Source organism: Nanorana parkeri, unplaced genomic scaffold, assembly GCF_000935625.1.
Source record: "Nanorana parkeri isolate BGI_ZX_2015 unplaced genomic scaffold, ASM93562v1 scaffold1318, whole genome shotgun sequence".
Taxonomy (NCBI): Eukaryota; Metazoa; Chordata; class Amphibia; order Anura; family Dicroglossidae; genus Nanorana; species Nanorana parkeri.
In genome coordinates, this window is record NW_017307586.1 from 170,225 (window position 1) to 187,506 (window position 17,282).

General features: G+C 43.9%; 1 protein-coding gene across 2 annotated transcripts in view; it reads right to left on the bottom strand.

The window, feature by feature from the left end:
• ADK (adenosine kinase) overlaps positions 1-17,282 on the bottom strand; it is a 160,298-nt gene that overhangs the window by 129,466 nt on the left and 13,550 nt on the right. Inside the window, exon 1 of one of the 2 annotated variants that reach the window (XM_018569298.1) lies at positions 12,008-12,039. The exons of the other annotated variant lie outside the window; for it this stretch is intronic. Within the exon in view, the coding sequence (XP_018424800.1) occupies positions 12,008-12,021 (14 nt within the window). The 5' untranslated portion in view covers positions 12,022-12,039. Of the gene's footprint in view, positions 1-12,007; positions 12,040-17,282 lie in introns of those variants that run through there. 2 annotated transcript variants of the gene reach the window in all.

Here is a 17,282-nt window from a genome sequence, read left to right on the forward strand (position 1 = left end):
CCGACAGAGCCACTCGGGGAAGGGGGGAGGAGTCCGGTGACGTCGATGTCCGTGACGTCACCGGATCTCCGACGGAAGTCCCGGAAGCCGGCGGAGAGGTGAGTAACTTTGATCGATCAAAATAATTTTGATCGATCAAAGAAATTAACGATTTATTGACGGCACACCCGAAAATATCTCACGGCACACTAGTGTGCCGCGGCACAGTGGTTGAAAAAGGCTGCATTAAAACAGACATTTTTGGAGTGCTTACAATTACCTTTTTTAAAGGAAGACTACACTCAGGAGTGGAGTCCTAAAAATGCATCCAAGTACCTTAATGATTAACAAAAATGTAGCTTATTTGTGGATCACTCGGCTATAGATCCTCAGAATATCTCTGAAATTGGTGCTGACACTGTCCTTCCATCTGGAGGGTGGCTACTTTTGTTCCCCGTGGTCCCTGGGTGTGTTGTAAAGTAATCACCGCTCCAAGCTAATTTCCGTGATGCAGTACAATCCTAATACAAATGAGTAAACTACACTAAGATTGTAGTCCATCACAGGAGCAAGCTTGTCGCTGTGGCTGCATCTGACACTTCAGGGTGAGAGGGGTGAAAAATTATATAGCTGTTCCCTTACTGCTCCAGGGGTACACGAAACCCGACAAAAGATTTCATCCCTGCAATGGGTTGGGGCACATTCTCGCAGTATTTGAGTGCTCAGCTATATGCGAGAGGTGGTTTGAGGACCTGAACTATGAAGCAGTGTCCAAAAAGGCAAGCAGAGAACAAAGAACTAGTTGCCAAAGTTAACTGTGGTCTTGCTGAAGCCGATCTTTTCACCATTACTGACCCATTTCTTGTTTGAAAATTTTTGTGATGTAGAAAATACAGAAAATACTGAACATGCTAAGACTCAAGCCGCAACGAATCATAAACCACCTTTATTATTTGTCCCCATATGTATTTGTAGCAACTATAAACTCCACTAGTCCAAAAACTGGAATCAGAGTGGGGGGGGGGGTTGCCGACAAAACACTATCCCATCCTGTTATCTTTCCACACTTTGTGCTCAACCAACTGGCTAGACTGCAGGGGAGGCACTGGAAGTAATTAGATCAGGAGTAATAAACAAGGAAAACCTGGATGATTTCCTTCTGGTTTGTCATAGGTCATCTAGCAACATGTCAGTCACACATTTTAGTGGTCAAAACACAAACTGTAATATGAATAATGTACTAACAGACAATCTTACTCATTAAATGCATTTAGAGAGCATAAATATATGAAGACCGATACAAAAGAACCAGATTTAATCAGCCTATGAAGTCATTAAAAATACTTCGAAATGACACTAAACTCAGGAGCGAGCTTGGAGTGGTGACTACTTTACAACACACACAGGGGCCATGGGGAACAAAATTAGCTACGCTCCAGAAGGAAGGACAGTGTCAGCACCAGATCAGAGATGATTTGGGGATCTACAGCTAAGTGATAAACAAATAAAATAAATTTTTGTTTTTAATTTTAAAAAAAAAGGTACTTGGATACATTATAAGGCTGGGTTCACACCTGGGCATACCATAGGCGTGTTTTTCAGCAAGTTTTCTCGTTCAGTGAAACGCGCGTTCGACACTCGTTTTTATATCTCCCTGGCGGTATGATTTTTTTTTTCTCTATCTTTTTTTCGTTTTTTTTAAACTTTCAAACTTCCCACCGGTTCTGCCCCCCTGCGACGCGGCCGCTCGCAAGGGACAGAACCCGGAAGTGGCCGGAGGACACAGCAGGGATCGCAGACAAGGTAAGTCCTGTGCTGTATTCCCGAGTGTTGTTAACCGCGAGCCACACTTGGGAATACCAATGGATACGGGCGGAAAAATGCCCCAAAGAAGCTCCTGTACTTGTTTGGGCGTAGGGCTTTTTCAGCGCGTTTCCACGGGCTGAAATACGCCCAGAGGGATTCCACTTGCCGAGCGTTTTTCAGCGCTTCGATCAGTGCTGAAAAACTCCCAGGTGTGAACCCAGCCTTAAGATTTAGCTCCTGAGTTTAGTGTTACCTTAAATTTATTTCTAAAGTTCAGCTCAATGTGTGAGAGAGAAGGGCAGCACCCAAATTCAGTTAGGTTTTACTGCATTGCACCATGCCTTGAATGTAACAAATCTTGCTTGCTGATTGGAGGGGAGAGCAGAGGTGGCCATTTTAGTGTGCCAATGTTTTTATATATTGCAACCACACTCTTGGCCGAGTTATAATACTTTGACTGTGAAGATTAAAAATTGTCCTGTCTTTGTATAGGGTCAGTGAGAGGCATCCAGGTTAGGACGTTGGGTCAACAGAAATTCCTTATAATTAACCCTGGCAACTGGGGGTGTCCGAGTGTACAGGCATTACAGCAAGTACCCCTAAAAGGTGTGTATTGCCGACAGCACGTGTATGTACAAAAATACAGATATCTGAATATGAACTTCTGTGGTTCCATTTCCTTTCTAAAAAGGTGCCCGAACACCTTACACTTATGTACAATTTTCGTTTGCGATTTCGTCCGATATTTCCAAGGTTGATGGGCAGTGTACAACCACAAATACTGTACAATCGTACGACTTGACTTTCCAGCAGGCTACAAAACTTCTGTTGAATTGTATGAAATTGACAAGGTTGCTGGCGTTTTAGAGTCAAAAAATTGCATGATTAGCACTGCTCATGCGCAAACGGAAATTCGTGCCGTCACTTAACGAAATTCGTCTAGGTAATTCTGCCAACAAACTCTAATTGAACTGTGCAATGGATGGTGCATGGTGGTGCCGCCGTACGATTTCGTACGGCGGCCCCACCATTGCACAGATTCGATCGGACGAAAATATGCATCCAGTAATTGCAAGGTGTATGGGCACCTTAAGGGATATTACTGCAAACATGCAGCCAATATCCACCTCCTTATGCCATCACAATACTGTTCTTGATTACAGATTTCCCTTTAAGAGCAGCATACTTCAAAGATGGGTAAGCTGTTGATCAGCATTGAACTCATTCTGCTGCAACATGATCCAGCTTCTGTGCACTGGACTTGCAAATATCCCCCAGAGGTAAAGAAACACAAGCAATTCTTACAAAGATGCAACTTTTAAACCTTACTGCTATCAAAGTACCATTTCTGACATTATGGATTTTGTTTTCAACACGTACAAAAAATAAATGCAGAAATGCAGATTCCCTATGTCTCTCGCACACTCAATACTTTTCCTTTACCCTTAAGCTGTATGTAGATTCCTAACTTTTTAGTATGAGAAAGTATGAAAGTGTAAGACCCTTGTCAGATTTTATTTCAACTGTGTTTGCCCTCACATCCTTTCCCAGAGGCAAAAAGAGAATGAAGAGAAAAAAGGGAGAGAGAATAGCCACTCGTAGACATCGTCACTACAACAGGTGACCCCATTGGCATTTTTGATTTCCTTTCACCTTGTTTCTATGACAACTAATTTTCCATTCACTTGAACAATGGTCACTAGGACAAAAATGAAGAGGGTTAATCTGTAGAGACAGATACGGCAATATAGAAAAAAAAAAAAAATCAAACAAAACCCAAATAAAAAAAAGGTTTTTACTTTTCCTCACTTTAAAAAAAATAAATAAAAAGTTAGAATATAGATGTATAATAAATTGTATGTACAGCCAAACAGGGCCTGGATGCCAGAGCTTACACAGATGCTCCAATATTGTATTCACTTAAAACAACACTCAGGGGCAGGATTACAGCAGTCACAGGAAATGCACATCAGAAAGAAAAAAATCAAACCAGATGGCTATACCCACCGAATTTCCACAGCTGGGAGCTCACATATAAAAAAAAAAAAAAAACGTATGTCAGGCAAGTCCAAGGCTCACAAACAATTCTTTCCAAAACAACTTCTTTTTAAGACCCAGTCTAGATATTCCAGATATTGAATTCAAGTTTCAGGACTTGTTTTATCACAACAGAGCTCAGAAATCTATTTACAACTAATGGCAAAGCGTTATCAAGTGGTTTACACAAAAACTGCTGAACCGCAATCCACAGCAGTCCCCCGTGGATTACAGACTACGATGCAGCATCAGCTCTGAATTCATTAGTACTAAAATGTGTAGTTTCTTTCTCCAGTAAAACCAGCGCAAATATAAGACGCAGTCCACGGTATTTTACTTCTGTGCATCACATCAGCCTCAATTTAATGGATTACCATATGGGCGCCTGTACGATTCCAAGGACTGTTACTGCCGGATTTTGGAACAAGGAATATTACAGAGCCTCACACGTGGAAAGGAGGAGTTTAAGCCTTTGAAGATTTTAACCAGTTGACATCCGCGGTGTTAAACCCCCTTCCCATGCAGGCCAGATGCTTTTATCAACATCCAGTTTAGCTGTGTTTAGAAAAAAAATACAAATCAGGTGTGTCCAGGAATTGATTTGAATCTCTAAACGCACCAAAATGCATGGAAACACAAGACATGCTTAGTTGCTGAAATCTGATTGGCTGCTTCAATGGAATGTCTCAAGAAAAAGGACATATGATGCCTAAGGACTTGTATGTGGTATTTAATTGCGATTCAGTCTAGTCTCAGTTCAGCTTTTGGGCTACCAAAAGGTCACTGAAACGGTTATCTTGTCCTCAGTTTATAATACTAAGAAGATTGCCAGCAGGCAGAGAAAGCTCTATATTTTTCACAGCATGTATTTTCTCCAATGTAAGACTCGCCTGCCAGTAGTTCTTCCTCTAAAGAATTTAGTACAACTCTATCTATGAACGCCGATTATAGAGATGTAGCGAGCTTTGCTGCAAACGGTATTTTCTCATCAAAAAAATTCTGCAATGACTATGCCATTTTAATTATTGGTATTTATATAGCGCAAACAATATACACAGTGCTTTACATAGTGCCCATTCACATCCATCCCTGCCCTCAAGGAGCTTACAAGGTCCCTATCTCACACGCACACTAGGGCCAATTTAGACAGGAGCCAAATTAACATTCCAGCATGTCTGATGTGTGGGGGGAAACTGGAGTGCCTGGAGGAAACCCTCACAAGCCCAGGGAGAACATGCAAACTCCTTCCAGCTAGTGTCCCTGACTGGGATTTGAACCAGGGACCCCCAGTGCTAACCACTATGCTGCCCATTTTGCTTTTGGGGTGACTTATCTGTAGGTTTCTTTTCCGATAAAACCTTCGGCAAAAGAAAATCTGCTGCAAGGCCATAGTGTAGAATGTATATGGTGCACTAAAGAGTAGATTCCCAGAATGCCAGCAAATGGACATCATTCAAATAACCTGGCAGAGGCTAAGCCAGAAATAGCAGCAATCTTTGTTTGTTTGTTTTTTTAAATCGGTGCAGCTTCCATGCAACAAGGGAAGAATGGGGCAACCAATGCGAGGTGAGCCCGTAGGGGCAGTGCAATCAGTTGGCATTCACTATACTAGAATGGAAAGTTAGATTAACAATACTGTTTTTGCCAAGCATCTGCAAGAGAAAATTCTTGGAAAAAGTTATGTAATTTAGTTAAAGTGTATGTGAACGCCAACCATGAACTCTTATTTGCTTCCTTCTGCTTGGTAATCATTGAAAGCATCAGTACATCTGTTTAATACATTAAAAAGGAAAAAACTATGGGGTCAGGGCTTTTCCCCGTAGTTCTCCTAAGGGTAACGGGAGGACACAAACTAGCGTCCTCCCGTCACCCTAAGCTCAGTATACCGCGAGCTACAGTTCGTGGTATACTGTGACGCCGCAGCCGGGACGGATCCCGACATTACTGTCGAGATCCACCCAGTTGCATGAGTGACGGCTGGCTCTGCCTATCTAAAGGCACAGCCAGCTGTACCTGCCCCTCCCCCATGTGTTCCGCCAGTCAGCACTGGAGGATCGGACAGGGGGGGATCCCTACAGGGAGCCATGAGTGACAGTCACGGCTCTCTGCAGGGATAGATCGAGAAGCGAGCGAGCGACGCTATGTGTTCGCTCACTTCCCAATCTATTGAGCCGACCTGTGACTGTTTCATTGTCACAGGTCGGCTAAGTGATTTTTCACTCACCTCATAGTTCTCCTTTAAGATACCCATTGATCCTGCCACAAAAAAAAAAAAAAGCCGGTAACATCCTTGTACACTTTGCCTCTGCAGCACTGGTATTAGCAATTATCCCAGTTCTCTCTATGGACTACAAAACACCCCCACTATGTTATAAAGATGGTGAGGGGGTGTTCTATAAAACAAAACAAAAATCTTAGTACAAACATGAAATTAGCACCTATAAATACACACTGGAGTAAGGTGTTCAGTTACAATCTGCACGGTACTGTAAAAGTGACAAACTGAACAGACTTAGACCAATCTTCCTAACCCTCTATAGTGAAACTAATGCAAGAGCAAGTAATTTCACTTTATTATATTCAGTTACTTCAAGAGTGCCACCACCCTCAAGCAGAGAATACTATGGGGGCAGTTATCCTTGTATCATTGAGAAATGTGCGATTCCAGGAGAGCTTTAGAAGCCAAGACTCAGAAGTGAAGTGATGCTAAAGACATTAATCAAGCCAATCGTCAACACTGAATATAGGTGAAGGAATTAAGGACAGAGACAAAAGAAGAAGTACTTTACTACAGATCATACACCCTATATAAAAATGATCTAATAAATGTCAGTAGAGCAGCAGATCCAACATCTAGCCCCTGTAAAATGACTCAGTCTTCAGGGGCTGATTAACCAGACTTCCAGTGTTTGATGTTCAGATCCCTTGCGGGGTTATTCACAAAAGGAGTAAAGCGTTTGGAGAAGGCAGGAGAAGTGAGCAATCTAGAACATACCTGAACAGGAAAGTGAGCTGAATTGGAGAATGTTTCCATATCAGCTATATTGTCCTAGATCATTGATGGCGAACCTTTTTGAACCCGAGCGCCCAAACTGCGATGCAAAATCAAATTTATCTCTAAGTGCCAGCGCTGAAAATAAGTTTAGTATTGCAGTTTGGGCGCTCGGGTTTAAGAAACGATCAACATCACTGATTTAGGCAAAATAGAGAAACCCGCATATTCAAACATTAAGGCCCCATTCACACTGAGCGACACTCACCTGGGCGGATTTCCATGCAGCCGGGATAGCGCGACTGTTCAGCCGACGTTCCAATGCCGATCGCGCGACCTTCACCGTCGGGCTGCATGCAAAAATCGTGCGACATTCGCGGGAAAAAAGGGTCCTGCACGAGCGACGGGCGACATGAAGCTGTACATTAAAACAGCTCCATTGAAAATCATTAGATGGAGACTTCTTGCGGCAGAAATCGCACGATAAAATGCCCAGTATGAATGGGCACTTATAAACTCAATAAAACACATACACGCACTTATTAAAAACACAAACATTACCCACAGAACTACTAATAAAAATGATTAAAACATTGCCCCCTCTCCTGCTTACCTGTTTTGCAAGGGCCTCGCGTGCCATAGGTTCGCCACCACTGTCCTAGGTTGTTCACTTCTCCTGCTTTCTCCAAACTCTTCACCCTTTAATCAATAACGCGGTTAGTTTCTATGAAACCACAGTAGATTTTGCTCTGACCATCAATACTTATACCAAGAAATCCAGGTAAGCAGAAACTGATGCCATACACACAACAGTTGCCTCCTTAAATGAGATGTTTGAGGGATGTGCCCCAAAACGTAGAACCAGGATAGTGAGTGCCGAGACATCCGATTTGAAGGTTGCACTAATTTCTGATGGAAGGATAGAGCAGAGCGATGACCTCATTAACATGTAGCTGCTCCTACTGTCTAGTCAGGCTGAGTTTGTTCCTAAGCCACACTGTATTTCTCAACTACAGTGTACTTTGCAGTGTGGTCACAGGAATAACATTACCTGGTTCTACTGTCTGCCGGGGGGTACAAGACTGAATAAAATACTTCAAATAAGTTGAAGTATTTATGAACACACAACCACAAAAGCGCATTCTAAATACAGCAAATGTTTACTATAAATCACATTTTCTTTATTAAAAAAATAAATGTTGTGTACTTTTTCAGATGCTTAATTCTGCATTCATGTGATTACACAGCCTCTGCACATATACCCCTTCCCCAGGGGCGGGGGAAATGCATGCATAGTATGCATCGTGACCAACACAGTTTAGGCAGAACTCTGGGAAGACTTTAAAACTGCTAATGCAGTGACCGCTCACACCATACTACAATGGTTAAATGCATCTTATTTGTGCATCACTCTGCTGTAGAACCTCAAATCATCTCTGAATTGGTGCCGACACAAAGCTCACTTCCGTGATGGAATATAATCTTAATACAGGAACTATATACTGAGCGCCGCAGCCAAGACGGTTTCAGACAATACTGTCGAGATCCACCCAGCTGGATGATTGACAGCGAGCACTGCCCAGCTAAAAGGCAGAGACAGCTGTACCCGCCCCCTCACCCGTCCGTTACTCCACTCAGCGCTGGAGGATCGGAGAGGGGAGGGAGGAATCCCTGTGGGGAGCGGTGCCTGATGGTCACCACTCTCTGCAGGGAGATGATCGCGAAGTGAGCGAGAGATGGTATGTGTTTGCTCACTTCCCGATCAATAGAGCTGACCTGTGACCGATTCAATGTCACACATCGGCTCTAACTCTGAGGATGAGTGGAAATCACTCCTCACTTTTCTTTTAACTCCTGAGTTTAGTGTCCCTTTAAAATGCAGCTGAAATAGCCAAAACAGGTGCTGCTCCAGGACGGTCCAATACAACTCCGCTCACTGGGTGCACGGCTGGCTCTCCACCAGCAACACACTTTTATTCATGGAGGGAAGTCACGGCGCTCCATGGAAAACTGGTGTGAATTCTTTCATCCAACAACATCCAGAAGACATCTCAGACCAACTCAACGCTTTCCACACATACGTGAGCTTATCTAAAAGGGCAATTGTTAAGCACAAGTATGCATGAAATGTGTTAGAGGAGTTGTTCTGAGATGTTTATTTGATGTTGATTAATGAAAAAGAATTGACACCAGTTTTTGGAGTGCCGTGACGTCTCTTTTTGAACACAACAAATGCAGCTTCACTTACCTTATCCCTTGCTCCGTGATAGCCGGCACTCTCCTCTGCAAGGATGAATTTGACCCAGATTTCAAGTAATCCCAAATAATACTTCTATTTTTTTAGCTGTAGCAATAAATTGTTGCAACCAATAATTTATTATCTTAACATTACTGCTCTGCAGCCAGCATTTTCATATACAAGGCATTAAGTCCCCATTCACACCATGGTTTCTTTGCACGTTTCAGCGCGTATTTCAGGTGTTTTCTGTTTATAACAGCGCATTTTTCAGTTGTCCAATGAGAAGCAGGCTCAGCTGCTGAAACGTGCAATAAAAACTGCACGGAATCGCGCGTTTCCATTGAAATCTATGGAGCAAAACAAGGTGATCAGCACGACAACAGAAGCTCAGGGTCTATTTCAAGCGACAGTTGTGTTTCTACATGCAATTCTGTGCGAACTGCCCCCTTAGGAATGTAAGGGATTTTATTTGCATGCATTTCAGCGCAGAAAAAGCCATGCAGCAACACAACGGCACTGCCATTTTAATTGCAACGTTGGGTATATGAAGGCGAAAACCCTTCAGTGACATCAGCACCTCTTCCTCCGGCTACAGAGGCTGACCGACAGATTTTGCAAAGCAAAGCGACTGCATCACACAGCAGAACCTCCGCAGTCATCCTTCCTTCTAGGTTGCATCTTTCCAAATAGGAAGCAGAGCAGCAGGATCGGGTGACCCCATTTCAAAATGCAATTTTACAGAATATTCACAATTTACTTCTATAACGTGAAGTCTGTGCTGGAGGTCACTCCACTACACCATATCTTTATTCTAGTGCCTTGACTTCTGAGCCAGTTTATACATCTCAGCGCGATGAAGGTAAAACTGAAAACGGTTTTGCCAATCAAAAGCAACAAAAATAGTCAAAAGGCAGCCAAAGCAAATTTAACAAAAGGTTATTCGGAGACTCAAAAAAAATCAACCAAAATTAGAAATATGACTGATTACCCAGCAACCTTTTTAGAATTGGAAAGAATATATAACATCTGAATGATTCCAGTAAGCAACAGTGTGGAAAGGGCACAAACTATGTTACACCACAACGCCTGTAACCCATGGGGAAACTTAGCATCATCTACAACGTAATCCTATGATACACATGTACTGTTCATTGCAGGAATTGGTGCAGCTGTGTCTAAGTCCACTCAGTTTACCTCAGTCTTTATATAAGCATTGCAGTCCAATTCCACAAGCTTTTCCTGGTATGTCCATTGTAGGGTTGCAGTCTCTTGTCATAGAATCCGATGCAAAATTGCCTCTCTGAAAACTACAAAGGGCGGTACTCACACTAGGAACATAATGGTGTGCTTTCAAAAGCTCAAACACTTGACCATGCGGGGGACATGGATGCCAACAACTACAGGAGCTTAGTAGGCAGGGTGCCCAACCACACTAGACAAATGCCTAGGTGAAAATTAGAGGCACTCGGCAGAACGCTGGGGTCCGCATCCAAAAATATCCTGCTTGGACCGGACTTTTGAAATGCTTTATAAGCCAAATGGTGATTCAGCACCACACAGCTATGCACACTTCCATCCATTAACAAGCACTGCAGACACACAAGTTAAGCTTCTCTTCACAACATTATAGGTATGTCTTCCTAATACTTTAGGGTAGAGACAGGCAACATCGGCACCCCAGCTATGATGAAGCTACAAATCCCATCTAGTATAAGCCTCTGGCTGTCAGTCTTCCAATGCCTCATGGGACATGTAGTTCTACAACAGCTGGAATGTCAAGGTTGCCTTTCTATAGGATAAAAGAGGAAGACATAAGGCCATAAAAGCACACGATTTTGCATTACCTGCAGCACTAAATTAAACATCCAAACTGCAAATGAGCAGAACGCAATAACTGCTCCTATCGAGCTACACTGCATATTGTGTACACACTACACTGCGTATTGTGTACACAGAGCAAAAGTTGTCTAGTTAAAGAGATCAGCTTTAGACAGATCAGCTACCTCCTGCAAGGTTCCTATATTCTACATTTCTAGAATTCTGCAGTATTAAACACAAGCATCCAACAATGCCTTCTGCAGTGGCTGCGGTTTTAAGATAACAGTAAGACCGTAAACCGTGACTTGACAAAAAAACAAAAATCTTTTGAAAGTCATATGAGCTGCAGAATGCCTTTAAAAAATCATTCTTGCCTATGCAGTGTCATTGGAGGGAACTGCCACAAGAACATTGTAACTGTGTCAATGAATAAGTCAATTGGGCAAAGCAGGTTGGATTGTGTCCCAGAAATAAACCAGCATCATTCCCTCTAGCAAGGAAATGAGAACTACACTGCAGAACATAGTGTTAAAGAGCACTGAAAGAGACCACAAAGGGTTACCCACCAAAATATTCAAAGCCTGCTTACTGCCAAACGTCACACAGGTTTAAATATGACATTAAGCAACGGTTCAGTAAATTTTAAATATTGACAAATGCCAGAGTCCACTTTCTCTGTACACAAGGCTGACAAATCCCACCGCCAGGTCAAAGCATGGGAGTACAACAGGTGCTTGGGCAGCATTGTCACCTTGATAGATTTGTAGCAAAGAAGGAGGGTGGGGGGGGGGTCAGTAAGCACAAACCTATTTCACCAGACTGGCTAAAAGTCACTGTCATGTTTTTACCCATATGGTCACCAAACCAGTATTTCCCCTCACATGTGAGCCGATTGTGTTATGGGGACAGTTCACTTGCAGGGTTCAGGTCCATTCACCTGAACATCAGGGGAAAAAAAAAAAAACCACACACATAATATAAAAGAATGTGTCCTGTGTGAGGACATGAGACATACAGAGCTGGCAGATAAATGCATGTGCATGGAAAAGTTGTCCACATCAGCAGAGATGACATGACAGAGCAGACAGGCGAGCAAGTGACAATGGTTGGCAGGTAAACATGAAGGGGGAGGTTACCTTAGAGCTGGCATGTTGACACAAGAGAGCTGTGGCGACCACAAGTGCTGAAATCAACGGGGCCGATTGCCGACACTCCTGTGTGTGAAGCTCTGAACAAGCAGCAGCAGCGTGCTGATCTATCAATCCACCATCAACCGGAAGCTCCGCCCACCCGCGCCGATTGGCTAAAGCGCACTCCAACGTGCACACAGCATATAAGCAACCAGTGCTGGGCTCTGCCCGCTACACACCCCGCTGCCATCCTTATCTTATCGCCTCCTACACCGCCAGACAGCGTGATCCTCGTTATCCCCGGAGCCTGCACACATCCCCACCAAACATGCTATACAGACAAGGCATGTGGCACCAACTACACCCCGACATCATTCCCTGCACGACTCCACAACAGATCATCAACACACTCCGACTGTCACTGAAAACGAGTGAGAGAGAACACTGGACCCGTACCTTGGAATAAATGACATCGGCATGGTTTTCTGGACTCTCCAGAGATCTCCCATTTATTTCTATGGCCCCGTTCACACCACATGCAGGAAAACGCCTGTCACTGGAAAGAAGTACATGAGCTTCTTTCTAGCAGATTACAGCAGGTTTTGTCCTCAGACTCAATAGGAAACAAGAAATTATTTGAGCACATTCGCCATTTACAATGTGACCTGCTCACAAAAACCTGAAACTCAATGTATGCATGAAAACACCTGCAAAACACACAGAAAAACAAGTAAAATTATGAAGCGAAAACGTGTGCAGATACGTGCAAAAAAGGTGTCGCCTAGGTGTGACCAGGGCCTAAAGGAGTCATTTACTAGGGTTACAAAGAACGACCACAGCACCATATCCTATTATAATATAGAGATGTACATATGTAGGGCAGGACATATGTAGGGCAGGACATATGTAGGGCAGGACATATGTAGGGCAGGACATATGTAGGGCAGGACACACACACACACACACACACACACACACACACACACACACACCTCCATGATCTCATACAACAGACAGTGCCTTCAGGAGGTCTGAAATCTTCCTGGAATGCTGCCATACAAGTCCTCATCTATGTGATGAGATTGTAGACTGCCCTTCAATGACTCCAACTTCTAACAAAAATCTACTGCACTCTGGAAATTCCCATTATGAGACACGGTCAGGCTTCCCAGGGTTCCTGCAGAGCCCCCTCCCCACCTGTCCCTGTAGGACCCATTCACACCGGTCTATACTACTTTCCACTAGTGAAGTCTACCTGTGGGCACAGAATGACATGTACACATCAACAGTGTGTAATCAGCAACACTGGCTACACATTGTTGTTATTTACATGTCAACCCTGATAAGCAGCAGCGGCTAATTGGGTCTATGTATAGTGTACAAATGTAAACGTCAGCACAGATGTTTACATGCATACCACTGTGAACGCTTCAGACATTACAGCCCCCAATTCAGATTTGTCTGGGGTTTTTTTTTAAACACCGCAAGGCACAGCTGTGTGAACAGCCCAGACTTCTATACTGGGTGTACAAAACTATATATTTCTGTACACAGCGTATTAGATTATTAGGTTGTTCACTCAACAGACTTCAGCACCAACTGCTACAGGTAAAGGAGTGGGAGCGCAGGCAAGGTGAGTAGGAGGGATCGGGGGGCCTTTGCCCAGGAAGGACCAAGTGACTGCATTCCTATAAAGCAACCATCAACAATTTGTAATCTCAAATAAAAACTGTCCCGAACAATACATGTCAATACTTAGCTCTCCTGTCACCCACACCGCTCCTATGAAGAGAAGTAGCCACATGAAGTTTGTTCCTAAAGTAGTCCTCAGTTCTAATAACACCCACAAAATGGCTGCCCATTCGATGATAGATCATATACCATGTTTAGAGGTTGGCAACAGACACTGAAGAGATTACTGGGCCTTTTCCAACAATATGTTGTATAGACTGGAAGATGAATGGCCATGTTCCCACTGCTCTGGAATACAATTCTTGTGCTCCTTACACTGGATACAATCACTTTCTAGATGGCAGCTCTTCCACAAAACCCCTAAGCTACAATGTATAGTTATTGTTTAACCTCTTGCCGTCCGCCCGTAGTAAAAAAACGGACGGACGGCACTGCTGCATTTGCGGGTTGCCGTCTCCAGACGGCAATTTTTTTCGGCTCGGGCACGCACGGGCAGAAAAGACCCGACCGTTGCACACACCCGTTACCGGGTGTTTCACATATAGGCGATCAGCGGGTCCATAGCCCGCCGATCGCCTATATGTGCTCGTTCGCGGCACCCCCCCTCCCCGCGCCCGGTCGGCGCTGCCCCATCCCCCCTGACCCCTCACCTTGAATCCCGGGATCCGCTGCCCCATCTTGGATCCCGGGACCGGCACCGAGGGCGTCAGGAGGAGGAGGACGGGAGATCAGCTCCTTGCTGATCTCCGTCCAGGCTGTGAATGCAGAAGTGATGTGTATTACATCACTTCCGCATTCACCTGTCAGTCATCTGGCTGCTATAGCCAGAGAGAAGAAGCTGATGAAGCAGATCTCTGCTTCATCAGCTTCTTTTGGGGTCCACAGGTGACAATCTTTTATATTTTACCAAAAAATTGGGTAATAATAAATGTTTTATCATTTAATATAGGGGAAACTGTTTTTTTTTTTTAATTTCGGAAATTTTTCCTTAATATAGTAAAAAAATAAAACCCCCAGTGGTGAATAAATACCACCAAAAGAAAGCTCTGTCCCCAAAAAAGGGTATAAAATTCATTTCAGTACAGCGCTGCATGACGGAATAAATGTCAGTCAAAGTACCGCAGCGCTGAATACTGAAAAATGGCCTGCATGGGAAGGGGGTTTAACACCGCGGATGTCAACTGGTTAAATCAGGTCACAGTGGTGTTGAACCAATAATAAACATTTAAAGTCCAAATGAAGTGTCCACCTTTGTATCCATTTATCTTCTATATTATGGTGTGCGACATCATTTTGCCAGAACATTGATATACATATCTGTAATTTTGTCTTCAAGGGACACTGAACGCGAGTAAATCTTAAAAATACTACAGTATTAGATTGTAAGCCCTCAGGGGCAGGGCCCTTCTTACCATCTTCTCTTGAATTGTATTGTAATCGTCATGTCTTCCTTATATTGTAAAGCGCTGCACAAAATGTTGGCGCTATATAAATCCTGTATAATAATAATAATAATTACAAGTACACACAGGCTGATCAGGGGAGGATCCATGCAGGGATCCCCTCCTGCTTACTGCAGCAAGGAGCGGATGTCACCACTGCAATTGCCGGACCCCATGTGTGCCTATGGGGAATATGATGCAAACAGACATACATCCATTAACATCAGATTTCCCGCAATCCAGCATAATCCAGTCCGGGGGAAACAGATCCCTGATCTGTTTGATTTTCCTGACCTGGCCGGAGTCAAAGGTAATTGGGTGTAAACGGGACGCCTATCCGTTTATACATGGGACGCCTATAGGACTTACATTGGGCATTCATGAAAATTAACAGGCGGACCCGATTGGACTGGCCATGTGAAAGGAGCTGAACTATGAACAAAAATGTATCTTATTTGTGCATCACTCAGCTGTAGATCATCTCTGAACTGGTGCTGACACTGTCCTTCCTTCCGGAGGGTGGCTACTTTTGTCCCCCATAGTCCCTGTGTGTTGTAAAGTAGCCACCATTGCAAGCTCACTCCTGTGATGGATTACAGTCTCATGTTTTGTTAACTAATTTGTACTGACATTGTAGTCCATCACAGGAGTGAGCTTGGAGCAGTGGCTATTTCAGAACACACAAAGGGACCATGGGGAACAAAAGTAGCCACCCTCCAGTCAGCATGAATTCAGAGAGGATTCTCTGCGTGATACACAAATAAGATACATTTCTCTTATTAGTTAAAGGGGTTCTAAACCCTCCGTTTTTTTTGCCTATATCTACTGCTAGCCTTGTTATCGCTGCGCGCTCCCGCGCCGAGAATCAGGAACTGCTCGCACGGCCGCAAAGGATCTTGGGTCGGGCGCATGCGCAGTTCCAATTCGCGGCCAGGAGACGAGCAGAGACGCAAGGTAAGTCTATGGACGCGTGCACTCGCATGCAGACACCGCTGGATCGGAGGGACAGAGCAGTCAGCGCTGGATCGGAGAGCTGCCGCAGCGCTGGAGGGACAGATGAAAAACATCAGGAAAGAAGACGATCGGAATAAAAGACATCATTTAAGGTATTTTGCACTCCCTGAATATAAAACTAATCATCAGACGTGGCAAAGGATCATACATCTGCCACCCATACAAACAATCCCCATAACACTCCAGCCTGCACAATGCTCATCCTGAAGCTCCAACTACAGAACAAATGTTTCAGCCTTTTTCTACAACAAAAACACTTTCATCCCATAAGTGCACAATATTGCCATTTGTTTAGTAAAACACTACCCAATTATCTCTTGCAATTCTCAAGTCAGTTGCAGGGCATTAAAAAGAACAAAAACACCATTGTTTAAGACTGGCTACTGCATGATTAAAGTTGGATGGGCAGATAAAAATAAAAATGTGTGCAATAATACGTTCATTAAAATCATTTAAGTGTATGTTTAAAAGATAGGAGTGCGAGAGGCTGATATACCTGCACTACTATGTATACAGTGGGGCAAAAAAGTATTTAGTCAGCCACCAATTGTGCAAGTTCTCCCACTTAACAACTCAGACTGGGAGAGGGACAAGAAGTACAAGGAACCAAGTACTAACAAAAAGGACATGCTGACAGGAGGAGAGAGCAGAATGGGAGCAACAAAATCAGTCTGTTGCTGCACCTTCAATTTCCTGTCAGATTGGGGGGCAGGGACAGGACTTAGTTTTTGCTTTATTTAGAGCCTCTGGCTAAAGATGTGGCTTTAGCTATACGTCAATTGCAACAGAGGAAAAGGTAGATCTCCAGATTGGTCCTGCTGTCCGACGGGACTGTATAAATCTTAGGCTGGGTTCACACCTGGGTGTTTTTCAGCGCTGGAAAAAAACGCTTAAGCAGTGAAATCCTATGAATCCCTATGGGCATGGTTCCTATCTGGGCGTATTTCAGCGCGATTTGTCACGCCGAAAAACGCCCTGCGCCCGAAATAGTACAGGAGCTTCTTTGGGGCGCATGTCAGCGTGTATCCATTGGTATTCCCGAGAATGGCTCGGGGTTAACAAAGCGGTAACCCCGAGCCACACTCGGGAATACAGCATAGGTCTTACCTTTTTCCGTGATCCCCGCTGTGTCT